The sequence below is a fragment of the Syngnathoides biaculeatus genome, chromosome 9, assembly GCF_019802595.1.
Source record: "Syngnathoides biaculeatus isolate LvHL_M chromosome 9, ASM1980259v1, whole genome shotgun sequence".
Taxonomy (NCBI): Eukaryota; Metazoa; Chordata; class Actinopteri; order Syngnathiformes; family Syngnathidae; genus Syngnathoides; species Syngnathoides biaculeatus.
The window spans coordinates 19,095,285-19,113,513 of NC_084648.1; the positions used below are offsets into that span (position 1 = coordinate 19,095,285).

The 18,229-nt window shown below is 47.3% G+C and overlaps 1 protein-coding gene across 2 annotated transcripts; it reads left to right on the forward strand.

Moving 5' to 3' along the window:
* The first annotated feature begins 3,658 nt into the window (after positions 1 to 3,658).
* Positions 3,659 to 15,761, forward strand: s1pr5b (sphingosine-1-phosphate receptor 5b). Of its 2 annotated transcripts, none has more exons than XM_061831055.1 (2): positions 3,659 to 3,789; positions 12,507 to 15,761. In XM_061831055.1, the coding sequence occupies exon 2, from the start codon at positions 12,712 to 12,714 to the stop codon at positions 13,936 to 13,938; it is 1,227 nt and encodes a 408-aa protein (XP_061687039.1). In that variant the 5' UTR covers positions 3,659 to 3,789; positions 12,507 to 12,711; the 3' UTR covers positions 13,939 to 15,761. The 2 variants fall into 2 exon arrangements, with proteins under 2 accessions (XP_061687039.1, XP_061687038.1); XM_061831054.1 differs by lacking the exon at positions 3,659 to 3,789 and adding an exon at positions 11,157 to 11,259.
* The last annotated feature ends 2,468 nt before the right edge of the window (positions 15,762 to 18,229 follow it).

Here is an 18,229-nt window from a genome sequence, read left to right on the forward strand (position 1 = left end):
GGAAAAAAACTTGCCAGATTTTCAAGACTATCAAAGAAGGAGGGAATTTTTCTACCGCACGCAGAAGTCTGATTGTTTACAAAGACTGCAAATTCCCTCCACGTTGAAGCCGCTGCTGTTGCGTCGCCGAGCAAGGGGACGTTTTCCTCGGGCTGCGGGCACCCGCCTCGCATCCGCGCTCGTGTTTAAACGGCAACGCGTAAATGTGCCGTTTGAGCGCTCCGTTTACGGTGAACGGAGATGATTGCAAAGCAAGCTGTGATATTTTTTATATTACTTTGCAGATATGAAATCATCAGCGACCTTGACTTGAGTTTCATCACAAAGCGCGCTGACCTCTGACCTGAAGTGACGCGACCCCGACCGGACGCTTTTGTTGTCTGCGGCGGATCTGAAACGGCAAGTACCGCCTCCAAAAGCCCCGCGGCAATGACCTCGGCCACACCTTCACGTCGTCTTGGCTTCACACAGGATTCTGGGATGCCGACCAGGCTCTGGTATTCATTTACATTCTTTCTGCCTGTTTTTTTTTTTTCTTCTTTAGGAAGAGAGATGGAATTTCAAGCAGCCACAAAGAAACAGAGCAGCAAAAAAAAAAAAAAAAAAAAACAGGGGGGGGGGGCGTCCCACAGGGATCAGTATGGCTGCCGTTCGGTTTTAATATCTTTTGTGTCTCCGTCTCCTCCGATTACTTTCTGGATTTCTTCTCCAGAGAGTTCCATGTGGGCATTTTTTTTTTTTTGTTAGGACGTGCCTGCTTTTAAAAGTCTTTTCTAAATATGATTTTACCATTTATCGCGTATCATTAAAAGGCCTTTTGTAAAGTTCCAATTATTACTAACTGGGAAAGTATTTAGATCCGCCGCAACATTTGCTGTGACATATGAATGTGGGGATTTTTGCGTCATTACATCAGCATGCCTCAGTTAAATGGTGAGCTTGTGCTGAAACTGAATATCTTTATCTTGCATCGTTGAAGTCGTGATAATAACGTGACCCCAACCGTGACGGGCTAACGTGTGCTTACGCTCTTAAGATGTTGCACATTTTCACATTAGGTTTGATACCTTCCACCTTTCCCCATGATGACGAAATTCAAAGTCAAATCGCTTGGACTGGATTTGGAATCCAAACGGACTTTGTCCAACGTCACCCGAGGTCCGTCATGCTAAACCACTTCTAAAATCAGTGGTTCTCAAATGTTTTATACCAGGGGGGGTCCAAGTCATTTTTTGCACTCACGGTTTCCATAGAGGGCCGTTATGACTGTAAAACCATAAAATTATTTGATTGCCTCATCATATTTACACATTAAATCTAGTTCAACTAGTTTTTTTTTTTAATCAGAAATCGGTTTTTCAACTATTGTTCAAGTTTGGTAACACAAAAATGCTTGCAATATCTCAACGTAATCGTGTACGGTATCACAGTTTGAAATTTTAGTACAAATTTAAACAAGAATACTTCAAAGTTAACACAAAACATTTGCCTTCGCAGGCCACATAAAATCTTGCGGGGGGCAGATCTGGCCCCCTGGCCTTGAGTTTGACACCTGTGTTTTATATCACAGGAAAAAAAATATGTACATATACTTATCTCTTCAAGTACATAAAGATCAACTTTAAAATACAGTTACATAGCAGGCCTAAGATTTTTATTTTTAAAGGTATACAGAATTTAATATTATCAAAAACCGCTTGTAACGTTACGCAGTTGAAACAGCACTGCTTTTAAACGTAGGAAAATAAAAAACTGTATTTAATAAATGTTCTTAGAGCAGTTAAATAAATGGAATCATCCTTCAATTGCGATATATTCCACAGAAAGGGCAAAGATTCCTCCACGTAACGCACGTTGATGGATTAACGAATAAGAAAATGAATTCACAATCGTTTGTGAAAGCAACACTTGAAAAAGTTAAGAAAGCTGATCCAACCCGGCAACAATCAAAAATCATCAAAAACAACACTTCGGCATCCAGTAGCGAAAGTAGCGTTTTGCAAGGGTGTTTTTAATAGTCTGGCATCGTGACTTCACGGTGGCACGGCGGGAGTGAACTCATCGTTCCGACGCTCGGAGAAGCTGCTGTCAGGAAAAACCCTCGCAAAGCAATTTTAACCCAAATCTGGATTTCATTAGGCACCTTGTCTGCCAGTGCTGGAGTGAAACGTGCACACGTCTGTGACACCCCCCCCACACACACACACACACACAAAAAAAAAAAAAAAAAAAGAAACAAAGCTCCATCACTGAATCGCAGCCGAGCCAAGACAAATAGAGTGAACTCGAGTCTCCAGCAGAGAACGGAAACCCAAGCAAGACCGTCAGATGTCTTCAGACCGGATTCCGTGAAAAAACAACAAAAAAAAAAAACAGAACTTGCATTTTGTCAAACATGTGATCGGCTGTCTTGCTCCTGATAGGCTCGACGCCTTTCCCGCATCGAGTCCGCTCGAAGCCGCCCGCCGTTCAAAAGAAGAGGCCGTCAGATTGAAAAAAATTCATGACAAAAATCACATTTCGATGAAAACTGTGAATTTAAAAAAATGCTGTTTTTTGAGTGACAGAAAAAAAGTACATAAAATCAGCAAATCCAAAGAGGCACTGTTATCCCTAAACGAGGAAGTATTTTCTCCATATTTTTTCTGTGATATAAAACACAGGTGTCAAACTCAAGGCTTGGGGACCAGATCTGGTCCCCACAATGTGTTATGTGGCCTGCGAAGGCAAATCTTTTGTGTCAGCTTCCAAGTATTCTTCTTTAACCATTCGTGGGCAGCGTCCCATTTTTGGGACATCATGATTTTCACGCATTGTATCCTTCAGTATATCATAATATTTAAGTGTTTTAATCTAATTCTGATTCTGGTTTTTGGGACGATCTACTAAGAAAACCCAAGTACCCTCTCGCGGGCAGGGTCACATTTTTGGGACGAGATTATAAATGAGTAAAGTTATGATAAACGAAAAAAAAGTGTTATTTCCTTGATTGTGGCCTGTTAGGAGACTTTTTTTTATCTCAATAAGGCCAAAATTTGCCACCCTACCCATGAATGGGTTAAATTTGGACTAAAATTTCAAATTGTGATACCATACACGATGACGTTGAGATATTGAAAGCATTTTTGTTTTATGAAACACGAACACTCGTTGAAAAACCCAAACTTTCATGTGTAAATATGATCAGGCAATCAAATAATTTTACGGTTTTACAGTCATAACGGCCCTCTGAGGGAAACCGCGAGTGCAAAAAATGACTTGGACCCCTTGGGTAACGTTTGGCAACGTCCATTTGGATTCCAAGTCCAGTTTAAGTGATTTGTGCTTCAATCTGACTTGATTTTCATCATCACGGAACGCGACGGGGAAAGATTGAAGCTATCGAACTTATCTTGAGAGCATTAGCGCACATTAGCCCGTCGCGGTTGGGGCCACGTTTTTATTACTGCTCGACAAACGATGCTATCGGCTGGGAAACGTTTCCTTTACAACACAAAAAGTGATGTCATCCAATCAAAATCTCGCCCTCTCCCAGCTAACTTTGGGGCGAGAGGGAAGGTGAACCCAAATCTGGTCGCCTGCCAATCCCACTTCCGGGCACCAACTGCTCCTCTATTTTTAATCCATCCTTCCATCATTCATCCAAGCCGCTTATCCTCACAAGGGTCGCGGGACAGCCGGAGCCTAACCCAGCTAGCTTCGGACGAAAGGCGGACTCCACCCTGAACTGGTCGCCGCTCAGTTGCAGGGCAGATATCGACACCATCACTGAGTGGGAATCGATCCACGGTTTGTTTACCACCACACCATCAGTGACTATTTTTATCCATCCATCCATTGTCTTTGGTGCTTATCCTCACAAGGGTCGCGAGGAGTGCTGGAGCCTATCCTAGCTGGGTGGTACACCCTGAACTGGTCGCCAACCAATCGCAGAACACATACAGACAAACAGTCGCACTGACAATCACACCTTGGGGCAATTGAGCGTGTCCAATTAATGTTGCATGTTTTTGGGATGTGGGAGGAAACCGGAGGGCCCACCCGGAGAAAAGCCACGCAGGCACGGTGCGGACATGCAAACTCCGCACGGGCGGTTCCGGGATCGGACCTGGGTACTCAGAACTGTGAGGCCAATGCTTTAGCAGCTGATCCACCGTGCCGCCTCCTCTATTTTTAGACGTTCCTTATCTTACATTCCATTGGAGCACAGAAGTGATCATTCCGTGTCGACCAATCAATGATCAGCGGTCTGTTTTAGGTCCGTATTCCAACAAACAAAAGGGTGCCGATCATTCGGGCAGACGACTATTTTGGAACAACTAAAAAAAACAAAAAGCATAAAGCGTTGATCCATACGACAGTACGACCGGAGGTTTCTCGGGTCCTGGGTTTACGAAGCATAAAATGTATAAATACACTCAACTCGGTGGGAACCGAAGCCGAAACGTTTGTGTTTTCGGGCCGGTTCATCATTCAGCCCCCGAGTAATCCAATAGTGGAAAGTTCACACTTGGCTAACGGAAACGTGGGAGAAAAAAAAAAAAAAAAAAGGTTGTGACGGCAAAAATGGACCGAAAGACGAAGCTGTTGCAAGTTTCAATGGCGAGGAATGTTTTCTTATCGCCGCTGACGTTGATGTAGGCCGGCCACCCTGATGAGAGAGGCTTATCGGGTGCTTTGGACGGACTATTGAGTGGCGATAGATGCCGGGGGGTGTCGAATTGAGTCAAGAGTCCGCTTGAGAGAGCTCAGCAGCTAAAACCCACTTTGATAGCCACTCACACGCTGAATCATTTGCAAACTTTTTGGTGGGCGTGAGGGGAAACCATCGTACTGGACTGGATTCCAAACCGTCACTTTTTAGGAACGCTGATGAGGGGGCGTGTTCGTCGAGCCATTAATAGAGTATCGGCGAAGAGAGCAAGCCGTAATCGAGGCTTACTGCCGGTCACCACTTGGTACCCCCACTTCCCACCCAAAATCAGCCGGGTCAGGTCCGGCTCAACCGAAAGCCTGACAAGGACGGGCACCGTGGAAAATGATTGGCTGAATAGTCTTGTTCCAGCTAACGGGTATCCGACCGTCTGCTCTTCTCGTTGCACATCCCGTCAGCGAAATGGCCCCACGTCCCAGTACTGAGAAACAACAGACGAAGACTGCGATATCTCCAGGCTTCCCTCGCTAGGCGGTCCTCGTTTACCTTCCCCTGACATCCGCATATTGGGGAAACGTTTACCCCCGGAGTGAAAAGCTCGCTTGCGTACCCAAGCGAGAACATCAGCGCCTCGCTTTTGCGCAGCGGCGGTTGCGGTGCGCAGTCAAAATATACAGCCCGAGCTCGGTAAACGGTTCCGTCAAGGTCGACGTGACTTCCGCGGCCGGGCATCGTTTGTTCAGCGTCACAGCCTCGTGAGCGCGTGTGTGGCCGTGAATGAGAATCCGAGTGCCGTTGTTGTTGTGGAAAAGTGGAAAAAACATCAACGAACAGAGAAGGAGAACAAAAAGTTTGAAAATGGGGGAGAACCGGCCGGCCTCCACTAAGTCCAAACATCCGATACTATTAAATTCTACTTCTTGAGCTAGTGAAGATCCGAACGGATCACAACATTAATGGACCTTTCCGACCTGTCAATCACTCGTACAATAATAGCCAATCAGATGGCCGCATTGTCTTAACCCCTGGCTTGACACGCCCCCTCTCGCCGTATTGCCCAGAAGCGATGTTGGTTGTCAGTAGCGTGCGCTTGGAAAAGTTAATGTTACGAAGAAAACGGTCCCCAGTTGCGTTTGGGGAAAGTGCAATTCTATGAAAAATATCCTGCTCGGTTGATTCATTTTCCAAAGCCTAAAACACAGTTGACGAAGTGTCTACGATGGACGAAGGCTAGCGGAAGAGCGCACGTACAACTAAATGTGGGCAACAACAACAAACACGAGGCTGTAAGTTCGAAGGTAAGCGAGGGAGAAGTAATGTCTCTGAATTTATACATTGCAAGAGAACAACTTTCACTTTGTGAGTATATCAATGACCTGCTGAATGAAGTGTGTCATGTTTTATGCCGAAGAGTCGGGATAGCGATACGTAAAAATGCGCCATGTCATGCAAGAGGAATGTCTGTTTGCCTATTTGTATCGCATCGGACTTTTAAAACTGAGCACTCGGTACGATTACGAGCCAAGTCAAATGAATACACCCACTCACTTAAAAAGACTGCAATGATATTACTACTCGTGATTTTTCCAAGTAAAAAGTACTCATCCTGCTTTACACGCGCAGTACCATTCCACTATTTTATCCTGTTGGATTTCAATATGAAGTTTGTGAGGCTTCAAACATTTTTGCATCGATCGCCAACGTTTCGCTCTAACTCTGACATTACGTCCTACATCGTCGAAAATCTTAATTCCGTGTACATATCCTCGCGTGAAATAGTTGAGACCTCTCTGTAGAATACCCGGACAATTCTGACGCATTTGGCAAAAAAAAAAAAAAACATACCGCAATATTATCTGGATTACGTGATAGAGAATCGACTTCAAACATGTTCTGTTCAATCGCCATTTTGGAAGCTTGTGGGACATGGCTAAAGGGGGCGGAGCTTAAGATCGCCGTCGGAAAGTGCTTGTTCGTCACTTCAATGACACTCGATACAACGCAGACGTCTTCCTTTCTACCAATGGCCAACGATCCCAGAACTTGTTCACCAACAATCACGCCGTTAGCCGGTGTGCTAGGCGTGGCTAATGCACATCTTTTTATTATATATATATATATATATATATATATTTTTTTTTTTTTTTTTTTTCCCCACCAAAGCTCCCTCTCGTGTGCCCAATGCGAGTGCGCAGTCATGGCAAAACGTGAAAATAAATTCCTCCATCCACACATTGATCGGGTAGCGCGGCGCAAGTTTGTCTCTGCCTGAGCCGAAAAGCTAACGAAGCAACAAACCCGCAATCAAGACATTCATTTGTGCTGGGAGAGGGAACGACAAACGCGCACCTCCCCCGAGCCCCCATGTTAGAACTCCAAGAAAACCGAATCTGGCAGCAATGTGCGCCAGTGGTTCCCACGTCTGCCTCGCGGTTTTCAAGTCCGAGGTTCGAATCTCAGCTCCGAGCTCTTCCTGTGTGGCTTTTTGGTCGATGAAGAAAACCCCAAAATGTTGCGGTGAAGGAGGGCACCTTGAACTTCCACTCCGGGGTTACATATGTTCTTTCCGTCTGTCCGACTCCTCCCACCGGTGCGTCACGCGAAGCTTTGAAGTGAGACCGCCGCGTCCCCCCCCCCCGCCACACACACACACACCCTCCACCCTCCCAACAGGATATTACGCTCTAACGACCTCCTGACAGGCGTCCTCCTACTCCCGCGTGTTGGGAGACGTTGGACATTACACAAACATCCGCTGGAACCGGAGGAAGTTCTGCCCAGAAACCTCCAGTCCTCCGCCGGCCTTTGATGGAGAACCGGGCCGACGCAGGTCGTAAAGTTTGCTTGCTCGTCCAACAAAAGTCACAGTCCAGTCAAAATCTCTCGGAGAAACGCGCAGACTTCACACTGGGAGGTCGGAGCTGAGAATCGAACTCTCAACCTCGGAACCGTGAAGTTGAACCTCCGGAGGCAATTGGGAGTGTTTTCAAATCACAGGTGTCAGACTCAATTTGACACCTGCGGAGCAGTTAAAAATATTTTCAACATTTGCCTGCACATGTTTTATGATTACTTAGTTCAGGGGTTGCCAACACGACGCCCGGGGCAAAATGTCGCCCGCGAGAATCTCGTCAGAAGCCAGCAGTTCTTTTCGAAAAAAGACATTTGGAGCTAAACGTATGGGAAATCTAGAATTTCTTCCATTTCTGCACAAATTGGGCGTGAAAAGTGTTTTTCTTCGATCGTGGATCAAAACTAGCTTGTCGTCGTCGCGCCTTGCCGTCCCAATACTTTTGTTCCAGTCCCAGCGCCCGTCCGAACCCGATCCGGCGCCGAAGCCTTCCGGCGCTTCCATTAGTTTTATTTCAACGAAAGCGGCAGAAGTCATTTCCGGAAAGTGGCGCGGCCTGCGGACTTTTTCACTCGAGTTGAACGTCGATCCTGTTCGTCAACGGGCCCGGCGAGCGCGAGAGAAGGCGGCCCTTGACCCCGTCGGACCGAGAGAGACTCTTTGAAAATGGAGGAAAAATAGAAGCCGTTGCCGTGACAGCCAGCACGGGGGGGGGAACTCCTGAAAATGATTTCGCGGTCCGACAGGTGACCCTTAAAACGCACGGACGGGGTCATCGGCAAGAATTTTCCGCTCGATTAGGAGGACGAGCCGCTTTTGAAATCCTTGAGTAACGACGCTGGGAGTTGAGTCCCGAAATAGGGTCCAGGTTTGTCACGTACGGCTAATACGTCGTGGACGTTGTGCCATGCGCCGCCAAGCCAGTGCCAGTGCGGCCGGCCCGTTCTGACGTGATGAAATCCGACCTTGACGCTCCGGGAAGCTTTCAAAAGCGCATCCACCGGGGGTGTCCCGTTCTCCCCCAGACCCCCCAAAGTGTTTTTTTTTTTTTTTTAAGATATATTTACCTTGGGCAGGAAAGCAATTGTTGTGTGTCAATGTTTGCTTTGGACTTGTTTCTGAGCAATTCCATTTTTGAGACTGGTTCTTCCAGGGAAATAGTGACACAACCAGTTGTGGACTGCTTGGGGTGGGGGGGACTTTGTCTCACACTTCTCCAGTTCCGGGTCTGAATCTTGCGTGTGGCGTGCGCAAAATTTCTCCCATAATACTTTCCAGCCATCTGTTTTTTTTTTTTTTTTTTTTCGTTTTTGTTTGTGGTCATTTCAAATTTAATGCTGTTACTGTACTGTGCTAGCTAAGTAGTAAGATGTTACAATTACTGTATTACGCTTCTACTTAAGTAGTTTTCTGACTTTTTTCACACGCTTTCACTGCTGTGGCTTATGCAGTTATGCGACGCTAGCGCTCGTGTTTGCGCACCCGGTTATAAGCTACGGTACACAGAAAGTGTTTAATGCTAGCGCCCCACTAACGGTAGCGCCACGCTAACGCTAGCGCCACACTAATGCAAGCGTCTTTTTGTGTACCAAGGCTTATAACCAAGTGCGCTCTGTAGGCCAGGAATTACGCTAGATTTAATGCAACACACTTTTTAAAAAAATCAATATATTTTACTTTGGCGTTGAGCTACATTTTGCTCACTATTTTTATTTGTATCCATTATTACTGGTGCAAGCTATTTGTTCTGCTTTGTCACTGCGGAATATTTTTTTTTTTTTTTTGAGTGGGGGACTGATTTTTAAAAGTTCATTTATTGTTTAAGTTCAAGTGATTTTGTTGGTTGATTTCGAAATTTGCACAATGCCGTTATATATTTTTATCTATTTGTCATTTAGTAATTGAGTTTCCCCCCCCCCCTACTGATTTTGTAAATATGAATCCTCGAGTAACAATTTTGACTATTTACTCTCAACCGAGTCACGTGATTCGAAAGTGGGGGTGCGCCATGGGTCAGGCGGTACCCCAAAGGTTGTGGCTTGGATCCCTTACCCCTGTGACCATGTCCAAGTGCCCTTGAGCAAGATGCCAAAGCCAGAGCTGAGTCAGCAGTGCGTGGGTCACTCGAACATAACGAGAACTTTGAACTTTGACGCGCAGCTAGAACGACCCGTTGGTTGGGTCTGAGACGTCAGATCAGAAGTGCAGTCCGTCAACAGTCACCTCGGTTTTGCGTTTTGAGAAGGTTTGCTCAATGGATTTCCACTAAAAGCTCCGTGTAGGGCGGGGGCAAGGTCCAAGGAAGCAGCAGCGTTCCAGGGGACGTGAATCCTCACAAATGTGGCCACCCACGTGCATTTTTCTGCATCTCGCTAAACTCAATGACGTAAAAGAGCAAGCCCACCTTTCATCTTCAGGAAGTTTGCATCAACGCACTTCTATTAATTTCACTTTTCCCATTGGAAAGATTGGAAATGCAATTCATCAGCGCTTAAAGCGCAGGTGTCAAACTCAAGGCCCCGGGGCCAGATCCGGCCCGCAGCATAGTTTTATGTGGCCCGCGAAGGAAAATCATGTCTGTCAACTTCCACGATTCTTGTTCAAATCTGCACAAACATGTCACATTGTCATATCATAAATGTTAACACTGAGATATTGCAAGCATTTTTGTCTTACCATACATCAACAATAGTTGAAAAACGCATTCCCGTCGATTTCTCATTCCAAAAACTGATTCATAAATTTGATGTGTAAATATGATGAGGCGATTCAAGATTTTTAGGGTTTCAGTCATAACGACCCTGTGCGGGAAAGCAAGACCACAATGCGGCCCGCGACAAAAATGGGGTTGATGCCCCTGGCTTAAAGGATTGCTCGGTCTATTTTAAATAAAATGTTTCCATAACTATAGTACAGGTGTAAAAGTTAACGTTAAAGTTAACCACTGTGAAGTCGAACCTTCCGTGCATCCATTTATCTGAGATGCTTATCCTCACAAGAGCAGAGGCAGGGTACACCTTGAACTGGTTCCCAGCCAATCGCAGGGCACATGGAGACAGACAACATTCGCACTCACGGTCACACCTACGGGCAATTTAGAGTGTCCAATTAAGTGTTGGACGTTTTTGGGATGTGGGAGGAAACCGCAGTGCCCACCCGGAGAAAAGCCACACATGCACGGGGAGAACATGCAAACTCCGCACAGGCAAGGCCGGGATTCGAACCCCACTCTAACCAGTCGCCCACCGTATTGCGTGACGTAAAAACTTTCTCCATAGGTGGTGAAACTGACGAGGAAAAAAAAGTATTTTTAAGTTTTTATTCTTGAGTCTCTCTTGAGATTTTTTTTTGTGTGATTTCCAAATCCATTTCGTGTGTGGATCCTTCCCAAGACTTAGGACGGTCTGCCCTCAGCAAACCAGAGTCGTTTGGGTATTGAATACTTCAGTGGTTGTAGTTTTTGCTGGAGTTTATCTGTTCTTTTATGCGGGGGGAGGGAGGGAGAGAGAGAGAGAGAGAGAGAGAGAGAGAGAGAGAGAGGAGAGAGAGAGAGAGAGAGAGAGAGAGAGAGAGAGAGAGAGAGAGAGAATTTTCTCTCGACCGGGCGGCCCCCTTCAGCTGTTGCGTCTGACTTGCCATCACACGGCAACCTCGTCAGTATTACCCAGTCGGCGGATTCTCACGTTTGGATTCCGAATCTCTTCCAAAAAAAAAAAAAAAAAAAAAAACCGCCTGAAAAGCCACAATTTGCAAGGTAATGATTCTTTTCGATTATTCATCTCGTGTCTTAAATTGCACCTTTTTAAAAAAATATATATATATTTTTTTTTAAGTATTCTGAGTGCAGAACAAGTTTCTCCTATTTACAGTTTGGTAAATATTTGTTGATCTTAACAAACGTAACCTGTAGACCGGTTGATGCGGAACTGCAGTCTTCCGCCGTGCAATTCTGATAGAAACCTGGGAAATTTCCCCTGATTTCTCTTTTCTTGATGCAAAACTTAATTTGAATTGTCAACACCTTCACATTAAATGTGTGAACTATTTCCATAGAGTAAATAGTCACATATGACCTGAAAAACTCCAATCGGGTCTTCAGAATGTTGAATTACTTCTGACTGACTTTAATTTCACGACTTCTAACAAACCAGGCGGCACAGCAAGCGTTGGCCTCACAGTTCTGAGGTCCCGGGTTCGATCCCGGCCCCGCCTGTGTTGGAGTTTGCATGTTCTCCCCGTTCCTACGTGGCTTTTCTCCGGGTGGGCACTCCGGTTTCTTCCCACATCCCCAAAACATGCAACATTAATTGGACCTTCTAAATTGCCCCAAGGTGTGATTGTGAGTGCGGCTGTTTGTCTCCATGTGCCCTGCGATTGGCCGGCGACCAGTTCAGGGTGTACCGCGCCTCCTGCCCGTTGACAGCCGGGATGGGCTCCGGCACTTACCCTGCGACCCTCGTGAGGATAAGAGGCAAAAAAAAAAAAAAACGGATGGATGGATAACAACCCAAACATAGACTGACAATGAATAGTCACAGCTTGCACATGTTATATCACATTTCCATATTGCGTTATTTCAAACATTCCTCACCCATACGGTAAAAGTTGCTTGCGGGCGCTTTCCTTCAAATCGGGTGCACGTGTCGTCTAAAACGATGTCGAGCGCGCGTGAGCGACGCGCCCTTTAAGACACGACACGAAACATTTACAAGAGTTTCTTGTTTAACAGACGTTTTGGAGCAAAAGCCTCGTTTTTTAATCGCGAGCAAGATGTGACCACAAAAAAATCGAACATGTCTGGATGGGTTAATTCCCCGCATCAGCGAGCTTGGGAATTATTGGGTAAAAGAACATTAAAATGGATATTTCTTATAGCGTCATGCTTCCCCCGACATGACAGCGGTATGTTGTTCTCATTACAATATTGAATATTGTCGTGTTTTCATTCGTTTGCTCGGCGTGGCTGCCGTAATCTCACTTTTCGTATTTGTTTCCCCGCAGCGCCTTTGAGAAATCAGAGAGCTCAACATCCCCCCCTGGTGGTGAAATCGAAAAGTTGTTGGGTTCCAAAACAAAACGACGTGATATGATTTTTCATTCATCCCCCCCGTGTGTTGAAGCACCATTTTTCCACAAAGCTGGCCAAAAGGCACATCAAGTGAAATGACTTTGTAGACGCTCGATTCCCGCAGAGGCACCAGACCCCATGGAGGCTTCAAGTCCCGCCCACGCCGGGACTCTCCCGACGACGTCCGCCACGCTCTCCTCCTCCGCTTCCGGCTACCTTGACTCCTTTTGGCGCTACCAGGACAAGTCCGTCATTCTGGAACATTACAACTACACGGGCAAACTCCAGGGGCAGGGGGATCGCTACCGGGACGGCCTCCGGCCCGAGGGCATCGCCTTCCTGGTGGTGTGTCTGCTGATCGTGCTGGAGAACGCCGTGGTTCTGCTGGCCATCTGGAGGAACAAGAAGTTCCACCTGCCCATGTACTACCTCCTGGGGAACCTGACCCTGTCCGATCTTCTGGCCGGGATCACCTACATGGCCAACATCGTCATGTCCGGGCCGAAGACCTTGCAGCTGACGCCGCTGCTGTGGTTCGTCAGGGAGGGGGGCGTCTTCATCACTCTGGCCGCTTCCGTCATCAGCCTGCTGGCCGTCGCCATCGAGCGCCACGTCACCATGGTGACCATGAGGCCGTACCACGGGGCCAAGCGGGGACGCATGTTGGCGCTGATCTGCGCCAGCTGGGCCCTCGCGGCCTTTTTGGGCGTCCTCCCGATCCTGGGATGGAACTGCATCCACAGGCTGGACCAGTGCTCCACCGTGCTTCCTCTGTACGCCAAGAGCTACATCCTGTGCTGCGTTTCGGTCTTCAGCGCCGTCCTCCTGGCCATCGTGGTCCTGTACGCCCGGGTTTTCCGCATCGTGCGCTCCAACACGCGGCGCCAGCGGGTGGGCTTGTCCGGCAGCGTGAGAAAGGGCTTGGCCAGGAAGTCCCAAAAGTACATCGCCCTGCTCAAGACGGTCACCATCGTGCTGGGCGTCTTCATCGCCTGCTGGCTGCCCCTCTTCCTCCTCCTCCTCCTGGACTTCTTCTGCCCGACACGCAGCTGCCGCCTCCTCTTCAAGGCCGACTACTTCCTGGGAGTGGCGATGGTCAACTCGCTGCTCAACCCCATCATCTACACGCTGACCAGCAAGGACATGCGGCGAGCCATCCTGAGGCTGCTCTGTCGGCCGTGTCTCGTGACCCGGGACGGGCAGGTGAAGAAGATCGGCATGCCCTTCCTGGAGTGCAGTTTCAGCAAGACGGAGTTGCCCTCCCAGAAGTTGGAGGCGGGGATGGAGACCACAATCTCCTCCGGGAACGTGGCCACCACCCCGTCCCCCATCAAGACCCTCTACCCGAAGGTTTTCAAGTCCTAAAGACCTGCCGACGTGGACTCGCGGGGCACCTTCTGAAGAACAAAAATCCCTTTTGCGCTGCACGGCGCCTACTCGACTCAGCGCTGACTGATTCTAGTACCTGATGGGTGCTCAATCGATAGCACACGGGTGGACTTAAACCGACGGTGGGCCCCAACGGTCCCTCGCTGACCAGTCGTCGTGCCTTGGCTTTGGGTGACACCGTTATAGTCCGCAGTCTCCACTTTGGCACGACAGAGAGTTTTCTGCGTCTCGAATAAAAATGTTCTCCGTGGAACCGCAATACAGGAGAGCGTGTTTGTTCTGACTCGTCCTTCTTTGGCTGGTGACCAGTCCGGGGTGTGCGGCACCTTTGGGACAGGCTCCAGGTCACCAGTGACCAGAATGTGACTGAGCACAGCACCAAAAAAAAAAAAAAAGGATGTGAGGAAGACCAAAGACTCTAAAAGAACCTCGTAGAGCTGAGTTGAGGCGAGCTGGGACTGAACGGTAGAAAATGGACGAGAACCAGAGCCACTGTGGGTGAAAACTGGACGGATCCGCCACAGAAAGCGGCAGAATATCAAATGATCCCGTTGAAGACGACTCATTAGTGGCTCGGTTGTAGACAAGCACGACATCGAGTTACACGATAAGACAACGAGGCCTCTCAAATGTGAACAAGGCTCATTTGCACTGAGATTTCCTGGAGAATGCAGAAATTGGCTCGCGCTCCTGCGGTTCCGCGGTTTGAATCCAAGCCCGGAAGGACACTTTGATGACATCAGCGACCGCCTTATGTAAATATCGCATTCCCGAGATCTCGGGGCGGCTTTCTCCAGCCCCCTTGCTGCTGTTTTCTATGAAATTGGCACAGACAAACACAATTTTCACAACCGTACATCTGTTAACGCGGATTTGGCTGGATCGAAGGCCCGAGCGCCGACGTATACCGTGCGTGCGTGGTTTTACTGTGTTGCTGATGGAAGCTGAGAGAGACCAGTGGTTCTCAATTGCTGGGTCGGTACCCAAAAGTGGGTCACGGACACATTCTGGGTCGGTCGCAGACGGTGCGTGTAAAAACTGATTTTGTTTTTTTTTTTCAGTACTTTCCAGAGAACTATTTGAAACTTATCTGGTCAGTGACGAGAAACGTTGCTTCTGTTCTAGCCGCTCGTTTACTTGGTAAAGAAATACGGCGCACCACAGCCTTTGCCTGGCACACACCGTGGCAGGCTCGTTTGAAATTCTACAAAAGTGGGCACACGTTTGCAGCAGCAGGAACAATAGAAAACAGGCGCAGTCGACCACAGACGGCTTCAATGCGCCGTGTGGGAGGGAAGCGACGGTTGCCTTTTTTGTTTTTTGCAATGACACAGACGTCGTCGCGTGGCCAGTGGAAAATGTGCTCGTCTGGGTGCTAAATGTCAGACCGACTGCAAAGCTGAACCGCAGTGCCACAATGTTACATTCGGTTTATGCTGACAAACCAAACGCATTCTCTCGTTTTTGCCATCACACCTTTGTGCAAATGTTTTGTTTTGGGTCCCCTGTCAGGACCCAGATGGACAAATTATTATTTTTTTGTTTTTGTTCTTTTAATGTGATTCACTTTTTTTGTATAAAAATCTTTGGCAAGTGTTGTATAGTAAATTATAATCATTTTGTTACAGTGTGTGCTTGACACCATTTTTCTAATAAAATAAAGGACTGTTTTATTTGGACTTTTTTAAAAATTGTGTGCAACTGTTGGAAAACCACAAGAAGCACGACAGGAAGTGATCCCCCCTCGTCGCACATCTGCCAATGGCACTGGCCTATATTATATAAATACACAATTTAAACACAACATGATGCATTTTTTTTTCAAGGTTGACCATATTAAACATATTGTTCTTTTTTCCTTCAGTACACTGAAATAAACGCACCTCTTAATATGTTTTACCACACAGTTTTGATCCATACATAGAGACTGGCTACAAAAGAAAGATGTTATTGGTCATTTATTTTTATTATCGTTATTATTATTATTTCCGTCCTATAAGCCGCGACTTTGTTCACACGCTTTCAACCCCGCGCCTAAGTGCGAATAAGTTGTGCATTTTTTCTAACGGCCGCAACGGGGCACTCGAGCGGCAAAGGTCAGTGTTAGACCGGTGGAATATATGTGCCGAGGAAGTGACTTTTACCGGTATGTTTTCTTTTTTATCGAACCGGCAATGTTAGCGCTGCGGTACCGTGTTTCTGCTGTGTTACTGCCGTGTCTCAGTGACTTTTACAGGTATGTTTTTTTTTTTTTTTTTACCCGGCCCTGTTAGCGCCGCGCTAGCATTAGCGCCACACTAGTGGGTTGCTGCTGTGTTACTGCTGTGTCTTAGTGGTTTAGTTTTTTTTTTTTTTAAACCGGCCCTTTTAGTGGCTTGTCGTTACGGTATGTTTTTTTTTTTTTTTTACCAGTCCTGTTCATGCTACCGTGTTTTTGCTATGTTAAGCTAAGCTAAGGTATTAATTGGACACTCTAAATTGCCCCGAGGTGCGATTGTGAGTGCGGCTGTTTCTCTGTCTCGATGTCCCCTCCGATTGGCTGGCAACCAGTTCAGGGTGTCACCCGCCTCCTGCCCGTTGACAGCTGCGATAGGCTCCAGCACTCCCTGCGACCCCCGTGAGGATAAGCGGCAACGAAAATGGATGCATGGGTGATACAATGAAAAGCTCAATCAGCTGGTGCAAGGTAAAGTGTGTAACGACTGAAACCGTCTTGAGTCTCCAATGTTGCCTTTTCTTGCCACCTTGTGGTTATTGGGTGGAACGAACTGTTGTGCAAGTGCTACCACGAGGTCAATGCAGAGGATTTGCACCAACACACGCATGGAGAAAGGCGTCCAAACATTTTCCATTATTCACCTGACGGTGCAGAGGCTTTTTCGTCAAGTAGGGGGGGGCACCAAAGACCAGTTCTTGCGTGGCTTTTCTCGGTCCTCGGCTTCAAGGAATATCTCCCACAACCCCCTAAAATAGTTTATTGAAGACTCGTGGGCATTAGATAAGCCGGTATCAACTTTTATACCTTCACACAGACCTCTGATGCTTAATACACTCTTTATTCTTCTTTATTGAACATTGTATATCTCGTTTCTTCCTCCTTCGTCCATCCATTTTCTTTTACCGCTTATCCTCACGAGGGTCGCCGAGAGTGCTGGAGCCTACACCAGCAGGAGGCGGGGCACACCCTGAACTGGTCGCCAGCCAATCGTAGGGCACATCGAGACAGACAACAGTCACACTCACAATCACACCTTGGGGCAATTTAGAGAATCCAATTAATGTTGGGCCTGGGATCGGACCCGGGTCCTCAGAACTGTGAGGCCAACGCTTTTACCAGCTGATCCGCCGTGTTGCCAGTAAGAAACATCCATCCATTTTCTTTGCCGCTTATCCTCACGAGTGTCGCGGGGAGTGCTGGAGCCTACACCAGCAGGAGGCGGGGCACACCCTGAACTGGTCGCCAGCCAACAGACAACAGTCACACAATTTAGAGTGTCCAATTAAGTGTTGGATGTTTTTGGGGTGTGGGAGGAAACTGGAGTGCCCACTTGGAGAGAACCAACACAGGCACTGGGAGAATGTGCAAACCCCACACAGGTGACCTCAGAACTGTGAGCCCAACACTTTTACCAGCTGAGCTCCACCGCGCCGCCGGTAAGAAGCATACATATATCAATATTCCAGTCACGCCGCATTATTATTATTTTTTTTTTTTGTGAAACTCTGCAAGTGAATTAAAATCAGAATTGGTTTTGATGCCACTCTTGTCACAGTTCTGAGGACCCAGGTTCAATCCTAGCCCCACCTGTTTGGAGTTTCCATGTTCTCCCCGTGCCTGTGTGGGTTTTCTCCAGGCACTCCGATTTCTTCCCACACCCCAAAAAATTCATTGGAGTCTCTAAATTGCCCCGAGGTGTGATTGTGAGTGCGGCTGTTTGTCTCCATGTGCCCTGCGATTGGCCGGCAACCAGTTCAGGGTGTGCTCCGCCTCCTGCCCGTCTACAGCCGGGATAGGCTACAGCACTCCCAGCGACCCTCGTGAGCATAAGCGGCAAAGAAGATGAATGTTTCTTACCTCGTTAGATTGCAATTGCTAATTATGCTGAGAACTCATTATCGCGATCATGAATTACTATTAATTATGTCGCCAAGAAGTAGCCCGGTGAGCTATTCGAAATGTACTTGTAATGTGCCAATTTGAGTACTTCCTGCATGATACATGTATCAACACTACCCGAGTACAAATAATATTGCAGGTTTGCATTTG

Bases quoted from the DNA above. Each gene is read 5' to 3' on its own strand.
- s1pr5b (XM_061831055.1), top strand. From the start codon at position 12,712: ATGGAGGCTTCAAGTCCCGCCCACGCCGGGACTCTCCCGACGACGTCC.